General features: G+C 30.1%; 2 protein-coding genes across 2 annotated transcripts; one reads left to right on the top strand and one right to left on the bottom strand.

Moving 5' to 3' along the window:
• Positions 1 to 1,519: 1,519 nt before the first annotated feature.
• On the bottom strand, positions 1,520 to 3,546 carry LOC129314023 (uncharacterized). The gene is made up of 5 exons (XM_054957404.1): positions 3,506 to 3,546; positions 2,981 to 3,086; positions 2,716 to 2,871; positions 1,758 to 1,853; positions 1,520 to 1,685 (listed from the first exon to the last, which is right to left on the bottom strand). Exons 1-5 carry the CDS (start codon positions 3,544 to 3,546, stop codon positions 1,593 to 1,595), a joined length of 492 nt encoding a protein of 163 aa, XP_054813379.1. The 3' UTR covers positions 1,520 to 1,592.
• A 5,724-nt stretch (positions 3,547 to 9,270) lies between these two features.
• Positions 9,271 to 11,972, top strand: LOC129314022 (receptor kinase-like protein Xa21). The gene is made up of 2 exons (XM_054957403.1): positions 9,271 to 10,867; positions 11,620 to 11,972. Exons 1-2 carry the CDS (start codon positions 9,271 to 9,273, stop codon positions 11,970 to 11,972), a joined length of 1,950 nt encoding a protein of 649 aa, XP_054813378.1.
• The last annotated feature ends 1,449 nt before the right edge of the window (positions 11,973 to 13,421 follow it).

Raw genomic sequence — 13,421 nt, 5'->3', positions numbered from 1 at the left:
TTTGTTTAGTATATTATGTTTTATTCATTTTCACTTTTTATATGACTTTATTTTTGGGTTTTAATTAATTGTTTGGCAACATAAAGATGCATTGGAAATTTGATACGCTATTAGTAAATGATAGTTTGGTGCTATCGATCATTTCATTCCTTTTTGTTCTTCTTTTGTCAGTTGGAACATAATCACTAGTGTGACAATGTTAATATCTACACCAATATTAAAATATAAAATCTCGATATCAGTTGTTTTCCTTAAACTGTAAACAAGAATTAATAAATTGAAAAATAGAAAACATTAGTCCCTATAAACCAGAATCAACATCTCTATTTCATGGGCTGAAAGAAAGAGGCAAGCATATTCCTCAATACATAGTGCCAAGATTTGTCTATATTTGAGGTGTAAGGCAAAGGCGTAGGAAAGATAAAGAGACTTCAAAATTTGGTTGTTGTTTTTTAATTTTTTTAGGAATGCATAATAATTAACCACATCATGTATTATGTAAGAATTCATTTGCAACATTATATCACTTTTTCGGTCATTGATCAATTCACTTAGTGTCCACTTTTGACCATTGTACTGGAATGGGCCAAGAGCTAGTTCCAGTTCAACTGATTAAAATGGCTAGTCCAGTTCAATTTTTTAAGATCATAACTTTTCATTTGATCATGTCATCATTAATCATTGTTGGTATTTAAGTTTATAGCTTTATTATGATGCTAAAATATATTACGTATAAGTTTTTTTCCTTGCAAAATTTTATTTTTAAATTATAGGAGATATTCCCAAAGCAATTGGGAGTTTGAACGTACTTCAAATGTTAGACCTTAATGAGAATAATTTACAAGGTATGCCTTCAGAAAAATATAATATTTATATTTTTTTAATATTTTTTAGATTTTTAAATAAATTTATTAGCACCACTAGAAACATGTTTTTTCTTTTTGTCCTTTTCATTTGAGTTCATTAATCATATGACAAGCAATAACCCTAAGGAATTTTGGGTGACCTTCTAAATTTAACACTACTACAAAATAAGTTTACAGGAGCGCTTTTTTTTTTTTTACTTTAGGGAGCGCTTTTGAAGCGCTCTCGTATCGAGCGCTCCGAAATGTATAGGAGCGCTTAAAAAAAGCGCTCCTGTATATACGCTATACGGGAGCGCTTTTCGAACAGCGTTCCTGTAAGGGAGCTACATACGGGAGCGCTCTCTACAAGAGCGCTCCCGTATGCAACCATACCGGAGCGCTTTTATAAAGAGCGCTCCCGTATGAACCATATAGGAGCGCTCTCTGGAAGAGCGCTCCTATATGTTACTTTACAGGAGCGCTTTTCAAATGAGCGCTCCCGTATATTACTTTAATTTTTTTTAAATCAGATTTTTTGAAATTTCTCCTTTTACGTCTCTTTAATAATGACAAATCATAATATTAAAAACTAATTTAAAAATAATATTAACATAAAAATTTATATACAAGAAAAGAATTTGAAACTGATACAAAAATTTTAATTTCCTAACTAACCTAGTTTAATTTCTAACAAGCCTAACAAATGAAACTATTGTTATTTTTCTAACATTGAAATCTAACTTCCTATCACAAACAGCCAATAATATATTCTGACAACTCTTCAACTAAATCTTCTATTTGCTCCATAGTAAAATACGAACATCTTACTCCAACAAAATACTACACAAGATATGAAAGCAATATATAAGGAATTAACATTATATCAACTTAATTTTAAAGTTTTTGACTTACATTTTCAGGAATGATCAACTCTTGTTGTGTGATTACTTCTCTCATAAACTTCATAACATAGTATCCACACTCCCAACCTTGTAATTGTGTAGGTACCTATAAAACAATAAAAGATGTCATTATCAAAATATGGTGAAAATAAATTCTAACTTAATTTAAAATACTTCAGCGATGAAGTTATATATATGAATCATTTCATCAAGACGGTCAACATCATATGTCCCACTATCACGATCAAATGTTGAGTAGCTCGCACTATCCCTCCAATCATTTGCATCATTCCTTGTCTCCCCATGCATGGTTCAACAAGTATAAGTTGGATCAATCCCATTACAGATTAAATGATCTTTCAATTTTATTGGCTTTACTCTTTTTCCATAGCAACATTTCAAACAAGGACATATGACTCCAAGGGGGTCTTGATCACAACAAAATGCAAATTCAATGAATTCATCCACACCATCCCAATATTCTCTAGATAGTTGATTAGCCGACATCCACTTATGATCCATATCACTAATATGATTATCAAAATTCAATAAACAAAAGACTTAGATTTCTATAAAAAAAATTCAACAACATCTTCCTTAAAAGAAGAACCTCCCAAATGATCAAACAATCAAATTCCACAACACAATACATTTAAACTCAAAAAATTAATTCATCCAAATAAAAATTTAGTAGCATACATCTAAATTCTGTCAATCAATTGTAATTTAATTAATAACAATAATCTCCGTTAAAAGTATATTTCATAAATAAAATAAAAATGTTCAAGTAGTTTCCTCAACTTTAATCTAATTATCAACTACAAATACTCCATAATTCTAATATAAATAACTCCAATTCATATATTATCTATAATATTGATTATTAAAAAAATATATATAAAATTTATTCTCAAATATATATAAATATATCAATATATTACATTATAAATTAATTATTAAAAAAATACCTTCACAGTGTAGTCTTCACGGCAGAAAACGGAAGTCTTCACGGCAGTAGCGGAGGTCTTTGCAGCGTTGCTTCCTCGGCTGTACAGCAATGACACACGGCTACAACGGAGGTCTTCATGGTGTCGCTTCCTCCGGTGTACAGCAGCCGCACAAATCTGGAACAGCAATGTAGATCTAGAATAGTGATGCAGGAGATGGCGGTGACGGCGACGGCAGCGCAAAAATAGAGACAGATGGCGCGACATGACACAGAAATGAACAAACAGTGATGAACACTAATCTGGAACAACAAACAGCAGCAGACGATAATTTGGAACAGCGAACAGTGGCGAACGACGATCTGGAACAGCGAACAGCGGCGGACGACGATCTGGAACAGTGAACAGCGACGGAAGATAGACTGATACAGCGATGATCTAGAACTCGTTGGGAACGCACAACCTCAGCAAATGAGAGAGAGGTTTGAAAGAAACTCATAAATAGGGAAAAGAAAACTGACGGGAGGCAGAGATATAAAAGACCACCTCTTCCGGAGCGCTCATGAATGAGCGCTCCGGAAGAGGTGGTCTTCCGGAGCGCTCTTCAAAGAGCGCTCCGGAAGATCTCTCTTTCGGAGCGCTCTTTGACGAGCGCTCCGGAAGAACAACTCTTTTGGAGCGCTTATTAAAAGAGCGCTCCGAAAGATGAGCTCTTTCGGAGCGCTCATTCCAAGAGCGCTCTAAAAGAGTTGATCTTCCGGAGCGCTCTTTGAAGAGCGCTCCGGAAGATTATTGAAAAGCCCTGACATACAGGAGCGCTTTTCTAAAAAAGCGCTCCGGTAAATTCCGCATTTACATTTAAGAGCGCTTTTTAAAGAAGCGCTCCTAAATACCCGCTCCTAAATATATATTCTGTAGTAGTGTAAAAATATGAACACATTCACATCACGACCCATCATTATCTATTTCTTGCTTTCTACCATCTCATGCTCTTGCAAGCAACATGAAAGGCATTATTTACATTTACATCTTCATCATCATTGATCGTTGTACTTTAGAGCCCTCAGTTAAACATATAGATTTGTGGCTTACATGCACAAGAATTGTGTTGTGAAATTTACAACACTTTGGTGTCCATCAAATATCATAGAATTATCTTACTCTGTTTTTTGGACTTCAAAACAGAGGTAAGCATGCAATAGTGTTATTGATTACATGAAGATTTATCCTTCCAAATCCATGCTCTTTTCATTTAACTCTCTCAATAGTTTCTTTTTCTTCTATTTATTTTTCAATAATCAATTCTATGAATATTTTCCTTTTAATTTGAGCTATCAGATTATGGATTGTCTGTCTTTAATTTGTAGCTGTCTCAACTTCTTCTTTACTGTTTTTGTTATCTTATCTTCCTTTAACTTCTCTTTTCTCAATCTCAGAAGTCGGTCTCTGTTGCTTGTCTGGAAAGCCAATTTTTGAGAAAAAATCTAAAAAAACTTTGAATTGTGGAATGATGTTGAATATATAATCTTTTTATATAAAGTTTCTCTCAAGTGAAAGTTATTATCTACATAATTATTATTTAGACCCTCATTAGAATTTCAAAATTGTAGGTAATATTTGAAATGTGTGTATATATAGATTTATATATTAATGTTGAAGTACTGTAAATGTCCAATCATTATCATAGTTGTTTAATAATTGAGACAAAAGTTTTTCGGCCAGACATAAAAACAAGTTTAAGTTTACTAGTTAAAAGCCGTTGCTCTTAGTTTGTCAAATCAATAATACAATCTGGAAAAATTCCTTCTATCTGAAATCAAATATGTGATTTCACCCAAAAAAAAAATTGAAAACGTGAACCATCACTGTGTGGATAGTCTAAATTTTTTGGTAAAAGTTATGCGAAGCTCAACAAAATATGTATTAAAAATTGAAGAGTAAAAGAGAATATATAAAAGCCAAAAAAGCCATACTTTATTTTATCAGTTAGATTTAAATGTTTTGATAATGAAGTATAATATTTTAAAATTTTTTAATTTAGTGTCTAACCTGTACATCATACATAAAACGCATATAATTTTTTGCAATCTATCTTGTTGTGATACTTTTTTCTTCGTGCCTCTATCTAGAGAATTGTTGGGGAAAAAAATGACAAGACTATGTTCCAATTTTTATATTCAAATTTCTTGTACTTTAATCTATCTTTTGGTATTATATATTCCTTGGGATATATTTCTTGCTTAGATAAAATGGGAAACCTTTATCTTATTTTTATTGAATAAAAGCTCTTCTTTAACAAAATATGTAAGTGCTACTCATTTTTGTTTTTACGATTTCTTATTATGCATCTGTACTAAAATGAGCCCTCTTTTTCTTTTCCTGAATGAAATTATATTTCCAGGAAAAATCATGTGTAAGAATAATGCCTTGATAATCATTTCATTAACTCATGCTAATTAGACCATGCTCCAAGAAAGTTTTTACATGTTTGGAAAACCATTTTGTGAAATAAAAAATATATATGAATAATAGTGCAGTGAAGATGTGTTAGTGAAATCTCTCTCATTTTTTTTAGTTTAAAGTCATTTCTACCTTTTTTTTCTTCAAACATAATTACTATTTTAATACCTTGAAAGGTATGCATGAGTATTTTTTTTATTTTGATTCAATTAATACTCCACAAACTTATTTTTTTTATTTACATCTTCACTTTCTTTGATAATTATACTTTAGACCCCTCAACTACATATTCAGATTCATGGCTCCAAATGCACAAGAATTGTGTTGTGAAATTTGCAACACTTTGGTGTCCATCAAATATAGTAATTTCTCAACGCTGAATCAAAACAAAAAAAATCCTTTTCTTTCACAACAAGGATTTGAACAAAGAACCTTATGATAGGCTACCAGCAGAGTTTCCATTGAACTCCCAATTTTTCTTGATAGATTTACCTCAAATTTTATAAAAAAAATACTCTTAAAATACCTTACCATAAAATTTAATTCTTACTAAAATTCTTATGTTATTATTACATTTGTGTGCGTGCTAAATATCCTATGTCTATAATTCTTTATTCATAAAAATACTTTAGTTTTGGTTAGCTAAAAAGAGACTTTAGTTATTGTTAATTTTAGTGACATTGGTTAGGATATCTTCTCTTCTGCAGCATTTGAGTTGTTTTTGTTCATATTATGTTCTTTTGCAACATTTTTAGATTATTTTCTAAGAATTACTATGAACAAGATGTGCTTTATTTTTCATTTTCACCTTTTCTTTAATTACGAGGTATCAATAAGTTTGTGCACTGTGAAATTTCCTGTTGTAATAATTCTTTATGCATAAAAATTTGGTTATTTTTAATTTTAGGGATGCTTGCTTGGGAAGCCAATTTTTAGACAGGACCGAGATATGATGTTGTTATATGCAATAAAATTTTTTAGTGATTTCTATTTTTGTTGTTGTAATAATTTTGACTTAACTAACATTGAAAACTCAACTATACACCCAGCAGCTCATGATGCATTACTGTCAAAATTTTCAACTTAACTATACATTCAGATTTATCTTACATGCACAAGAATTCTTTACTCTATTTACATCTGTTTTCTGGGTTAAAAAGTATAGGTAATAATATAATACTGTTCTTAATGATTCTATGAAGATTTCCCCCTCAATAGTTTCTTTTTATTTATTTTTCACACATCAAGACGATGAAGATTTTCCTTTTAATTCTCTACAAGAGAGATGGATAAGAGATAGATATTGAACTATCAGATTATACACTGTCTATGTCTTTTGCAGCTCTATCTCAACTTCTTCTCCTCTTTTGTTTTCATTATCTTATCTTGTTTTGACTTCCCTTTTCCTAATTCAAAGATTGATGAAGAATAAGCTATTAATAGTTTTAAAAATTATCTTATGTTTTACTTTTCTCTTTTATTTCCAACTTCAAGAGTTATACTTTGATCGACTACAATAAATTTGATGAATCTGTTTTATATAACATTGTAGGAGATATTCCTGAAGAGATTGGTAATCTTAAAAGTCTAGAACTCTTATATTTAGGCGGAAATAAGTTTTCTGCCCAAATTTCATTAGCTATCTTTAATATGTCTGAGTTACGGGTTATTGATTTAAGTTGGAATAATTTGTCGGGAGGCATTCCTTCTAATATATGCAATGGACTTCCAAATTTACAATACTTGGCTCTTCAAGATAACAAATTATTTGGACCTATACCATCTGGTTGGGCAAATTGCAAGGACCTCGAGGAGTTATCATTAGAATACAACTTTTTCAAAGGCATATACTTCTCACTTTGCCAAATCTCTAAATTCAACCTTATCAAATATATTCTGATTGTATTTTTATGCACTTGACATTGGTATTGATCAAAACAATAAAACAAATTGGACTTCTTTATATCCTATTTTCATTTAAATGGAAATCTACTTTGGCAAATTAATTTATATGTACAAAAATAAACAACATTTTAAGAGCCCATATCAAACATGTTTTGGAAAAAATAAAGTAAAATAAAAATTTGATATTATTTTCATTAAATATAAAAATAATTTATATAATTTTTAAATTCTTTTGTTCGAAAAAGCTTGCATCAGCTCACAACCAATTGCCCTGTTTCCAATTTCCACCCTCATATATGGAAAAAATATTACATACCCTTGTATATGAGCCTAAATAAAAAACATAAAGTCTATAAACATAATAAAAACACTATCTGTTTGTACCCTTGTATATATGAACCTCAATGACATATTTTGATTAAAATAATTTTTTATGTATCCAACTTTCTATTTTGTTTGCAAAATAATTCCATATCTTGCAAATAAGGAGGTTAAATCAAGTAATAATTGAAAAGATTTCACATGTATTAGAAAGAAAGAGGGAGAGTAGAAGAAAGGGAGAATGAAAATAAACAATGTTTTATTTTTTTTTTCATTTTCACATAAATGAAGTTCTTTTTAAAACAAATCAAATTATTTTCATAATAAATAAATAAATATAAAAGTTTCCCCTATCAAACCTGTTTGAAGATAAAAATAAAAAAATTAAATACGTAAAAGCTCAATAGCCCATGCATTACTAGCCATATTTGTCTTAAATGATTTTCTCTGCATCATTTTAAATGAAAACATTGCCTGTTTATTTTCATTTTTTGTTTGTTCTTTTATAATAATATTGTTAGAGATATTCTTAAAGAAATTGCCGAGATAATGAACATTTAAAAATTATGATCTTCAATACTGCAATATATATATATATATATATGTGTGATGTCATCATATGAATTGTTCAGGATCTTGAGTGAGCTCATGCTATCAGCTCATGAACTGTCACCACAAAAATAACTTTTTTAGTTAGGCAAACTACATGGTCTTATTCTCAAACAATATATTATAGCCAAAAATTTATATGATGATGATGATGGGTCTTACTTAACTTATGATACCATATGTTATGTCCTGTTAGAATACTAGGCTACTTGGTCTGAGACATAAGCCTGATGAGTATTATTTCCCTAAAAAATTATTTAATTCCTTTGTTCTAGAATAATTCCTTTATTTAAAAAACTACAGTATCAAAAAACAAGTAAAACTAGAATATTTGGATTTTTAACAAAGTTAACAATGAAATAGTATTTTCTTAAAATGAGTGAAAATATTGGGAATACCTTATGCCTAGCTAATTTGTGATTTCTAAATGGCATTACACAATTTGTGCTTTAATTAATGTACTGTCCCTTATGCTTTTAAGTGTCAATCTTCTTTTAGGTCATATACCCAAAAGTATTGGAAATTTGACCATGCTTCAACAGTTAATTGTGGGTTCCAATAACTTGGAAGGTATTCATTCAGCAAATGATAGCATTGTTATATATATTTATTTTATCTGTTGCTTAATTACAAGAAATATTCCTAATAAAATTGGTGATCTTAAAAACCTAAACATTGTAGACATGTTTTAACAGTTTAAAAAATTACATATAATTGCTACAATCATTTTTTCAACTTCTCATGTTTTTAATTTTGTGCAAAAGCGGAAACATTAATTTTTAGTTTTTTTTTTCATCCGTTACCCCATTACAAAGATATTTTGTACGAGATTGTGATATTTGAAATTGAAAATTTAATCTTAAATATTAATAAGTTTTCTCAGTTTCAACCATTGAATGTTGGAGTGGAGGCATGTTTAAGACAAAAAACTAAAGTATGATTTAATTTTTATATTTAGATTACAATGCTCGCCTATGGTACAAATAAATAAAAAGTCTTGATCTTTATTTATTTTAACAGAATTATTTTTTTAAATTATTTATAAGTTGAATTATATTTATAAAAATAATTTAAAGAATCTATGTAAAAGATAAGTGTCCATCTTGTTAGTGTGTGGGGAGAAAGCTAAACTCTATATGTAGCACTTGACTGACCTAATATATAAAGGAGTATTGACAATGATACATCTCATTTGTTAGATATTTGTCTTATTTACTATTTTTATTATTCACTTTAAATAACTTCACTAAAATTAATCTTTTGAATACAGGTTTAATACCTATGGAAATAGGCAATCTCCATAAGCTTAAGATATTATCATTGTCAGATAACAAGTTGAGGGGATCTATTCCGTCCAATATTTTTAACATTTCAACTTTGAGATACTTAAGTCTTGGAAACAATTCTATAATTGGCCATCTTCCATCAAATTTTGGGAATCTCACTAGTTTCTATGAACTATACTTGGGAGAAAATATTTTGACAGGATCAATTCCAAAAGTAATTGGTGGCTTACAGGATCTTCAATATTTGAATCTTGAAGGCAATGAGCTGCATGGCCTAATCATTGATGAGATATGTGAAATCACAAAGCTTGCCTATTTATCATTAAGCAGAAACAAGTTTTCTGGAGGAATACCACATTGTTTAGGAAATGTTACCTCTTTACGAGAACTTTACTTAGACTCTAATAAGTTAATTTTAAAAATACCCTCCTCCTTTTGGAATTTGAAAGACATATTGAAAGTAAACTTATCTTCCAATACTTTAGTTGGAAATGTATCCAGTATTGGAAACTTAAATTCTCTTATATCACTGGATTTGTCAAGAAATTATATTTCAGGCAATATTCCAACATCTTTGGGTGGACTAAAGAACTTGCAAGATCTCTCCTTAGCACATAACAATTTGCAAGGAAATATTCCTAAATCATTTGAAAATATGCTGAGCTTAGTAAATTTAGACCTTTCTGAGAATAATTTAGTTGGTGAGATCCCCAAATCCTTGGAGTCACTTACTTATCTTAAGTATATCAACCTCTCCTACAACAAACTACAAGGAGAGATTCCAAGTGGTGGAGTTTTTGCAAATTTGACTGCTGAATCTTTCATCATGAATGAAGCTCTTTGTGGCCGTCCACAACTAAAAGTGCCTCACTGTGATAAGGGAAGAAGAAAATGTTCATGGGCAAAATCACTTTTACTAAAATGCATATCACCCATGGTTGTGTCAATAATTTTAATTGTCTTGGGCATTATTCTTGTAAGACAAAGGCAATCAAATTTAAGAGAACCAATTGAGAGGGACTTATCTATTTTAGGAGGGCCAAGGAGGATTTCTTATTTTGAAATTCTAGAAGCAACTAATAGATTTGATGAGAGTAACTTTCTTGGAAAGGGGAGTTATGGTGAAGTGTTCAAAGGAAAGCTTTTGAATGGGATGATGGTTCCAATTAAAGTATTTAATTTTGATTCTGAAAAAATGTCAAGGTTCTTTGAAGTGGAATGCAACACAATGCGTAATGTGCGTCATTATAATTTGGTGAAGATCATAAGTAGTTGTTCCAATGTTGATTTCAAATGTTTGATAATGGAGTTCATGCCTAAAGGGAGCCTTGAAAAATGGTTGTATTCTCACAATTATTGTTTGGATTTTTTACAAAGGCTAAATGTAATGATAAATGTGGCATCTGCTTTGGAGTATCTCCATCATGGCTTATCAGCACCAATAGTTCATTGTGACTTGAAGCCAAGTAACATTTTGTTGGATGGTGATATGGTTGCTCATGTGAGTGACTTTGGGATTTCCAAACTTTTAGATGAAGGGCAATCTAAAATACATACAGAAACAATACCTACAATTGGATATATAGCACCTGGTAATTATCCTAAACTTAGCTTCATCGTGTTCTTTTTGCATCTATTTTTTGAGAATGCATTTTTTTTAATTTCTTTTAGATTACATGGGAGTCACCTTGTTAAATGATACTTATGAAATCTTTCATACTCTATCACTTATTATTTAACTTGGCAATATCATAGAAAAATCAATGTACAAAATATTCATTACTTTCTTTGAGCAATACTACGGTTGTGTCCACAAAGCATTAGATCTTGTTGATTTAGTCTCTATTGATAAGAAGTTTAAATGATTTTCATTAAAGTCACCTGTCAAATAAATACTTGAAGCCATTTCCTCCAAATTCTTATATAGAGAAAAGTACACTTGAATATATGTATATATATATTTATATTCTAATTTTTTATTTGAGGAAGGTTCTTTCATAAAATAGGCAACCAAAAAGATTTCTTATTTTCTGTATTTTGCATTCATTGAGCTTGGTTGCTTTATTTATTTTTATGTGTATGTACATGATATGAGAGAGGGGGATGCAAATCACTACAACATGCACTTTTGTTGGATCTAAAAACAAGTCTCTCAAGGATTGCTTTATTTTAATTGTATATAAAAAATAATAGCGTAATGATTACACAAGAAACACCAATACAAATGATCAGTTTTGAACAATTTATCTTAATTAAATGTGTATTTTTAATTTATTTCTAGTTTGTAAATTATGACTATGAGAAATAAATAGATTTTTTGGTGCTTGAATCCAATTCTATGCAGAATATGGATCTACTGGAGTTGTTTCAACAAAAGTAGATGTGTATAGCTATGGAATTATATTAATGGAAGTGTTCACACGAAAAAAACCAACAGAAGACATGTTTGTCTCAGGATTGAACTTGAAGAATTGGGTAAGTGACTCAATGCTACATGAAATGATTAATGTCATAGATTCCAATTTATTGCAGGGAGATGATCAATATATTGGTGAAATATTGACTTCCGCATCCAGTATTTTTGAATTGGCATTACATTGTTGCAATGATTTTCCTGAAATGCGAAGCAATATGATAGATGTTGTTGTGTCATTAAACAAGATCAAGAACATGATTATGCAAAGACAACATTGTTGACATCATTAAACAAGCAATACTCTATTTTCAATTTATGTTGCATATTTCCTTTCAAAAACATGCTTGGTACATTACTTGTATGATGTATGCATGTTTTTTCACCAAACATGGAAGAAAATTAGTGGTTGTAATGATTGTTACATCATATATGACATGCTTCATGCGATTTATGAGCAACAACGGAGTTCATGCATTTGTTAAATAAATTAAACTTTTTATTTAACAAATGCAATGTTAAACAAAATAAAATGAATTAAACTTTTTATATAACAGGGACAGACGAGAATGGTCCCCCCTCTCTCTCTCTATATCCTGTAACTTCTAAATGGCAAGAAGAATGGAGAGAATGAAATAATAAGCTCATTGAGAAAACTACAAAACAAGACCTAAAGCTTGTTGGGTAAATTTCAAAAGGAGACCCCACCAAATTTTTATTATTGTTATTATAATATTTTTATAATAAAAAATCAAGGGCACTTTAGTAATTTCCCATATAAGAAAATAAAACTAACCTTTGGCTTAAGTAAGATTCAAACTTTAGACCTCCATATAAATAACAAGTATAAATTTCACTAGGCTGCTACTCCTCATTTGTCATAAGATTAAAATAAATACATTAAATATCAATTGGAGGAGGATTTGTTTAATTTAAAATTTAGGGTCATTATAGACAACTAATACAACATAATTTAATTTGGAAGAAGTGGAACAGGGTGATTATTCTTTTTAATATTTTTAACTCAAGAGTTACATTGAAGAAGATTCTACAAACTACATTTTCAATCAAAAAATGCATGGATGAGCTTATTTGCAAAAGCGGCACCTCACTTATGAGCTAATTTAATTTGTTCATATTGAGTAAACTTTAGGTTAGATGTCCATCACTGACAAGAAAAGAAAATATTTTCTTTCATAATAGTTCTACATACTAAAAGGTTCGTCAAATCTAATAATAATGTAGTGAATCCCTTTTGGCATCTTTTATTGTCATAAAAGCCTTAATATAGAGATTTAGATACTTGCTTCGATTTTATGTCAAAAACAGTGGAGGACAGTCAAGTTTCTACTTTGGACAAAAATTTGGAATGTTGCTCAAATTTTATTGGTAAATAGCCTACTATGGTATTCCTTACTCTCTAAAGCTTAGACTTATGAGATTCCTAGTTTATCTCTCTACAATTTCTCAGGGAAAATCATTGGGCAGTTAGCAAGCTTGGCATTTCAAGTCTCATTCTTCTAACCAGAAATTTAGACCAATAAAAATGCAAACCAATAAAATCTAATGACATTTTTTCATTTGGAAATATGAATAAATAAATCATTGCTGTTGTAACATCAAGAATTTTGGGCCTAGAAACTCAAGAATACACCATAATTTAGTAAGCTACTTGGCCTGATTTATCAGGAATCTCTAAAGTTCCTTAAAAAGATAGAATTACTCTTAAGCAC

The sequence above is a fragment of the Prosopis cineraria genome, unplaced genomic scaffold, assembly GCF_029017545.1.
Source record: "Prosopis cineraria cultivar Desert tree isolate PC_DT_omini unplaced genomic scaffold, ASM2901754v1 PC6, whole genome shotgun sequence".
NCBI lineage: Eukaryota > Viridiplantae > Streptophyta > Magnoliopsida > Fabales > Fabaceae > Prosopis > Prosopis cineraria.
Note: the sequence above shows the minus strand (reverse complement) of the source record. Positions and strands in the feature narration are given on the sequence as shown.

Coding starts and splice junctions, on each gene's coding strand:
- LOC129314022 (XM_054957403.1), top strand. CDS start 9,271: ATGGAAATAGGCAATCTCCATAAGCTTAAGATATTATCATTGTCAGAT. Junction 10,868..11,619: donor AATTGGATATATAGCACCTG/GTAATTATCCTA, acceptor AATTCTATGCAG/AATATGGATCTACTGGAGTT.
- LOC129314023 (XM_054957404.1), bottom strand. CDS start 3,546: ATGCGGAATTTACCGGAGCGCTTTTTTAGAAAAGCGCTCCT. Junction 3,087..3,505: donor TTTTTTAGAAAAGCGCTCCT/GTATGTCAGGGC, acceptor TCACTGTTCCAG/ATCGTCGTCCGCCGCTGTTC. Junction 1,686..1,757: donor AGTTGATCATTCCTGAAAAT/GTAAGTCAAAAA, acceptor TATCTTGTGTAG/TATTTTGTTGGAGTAAGATG.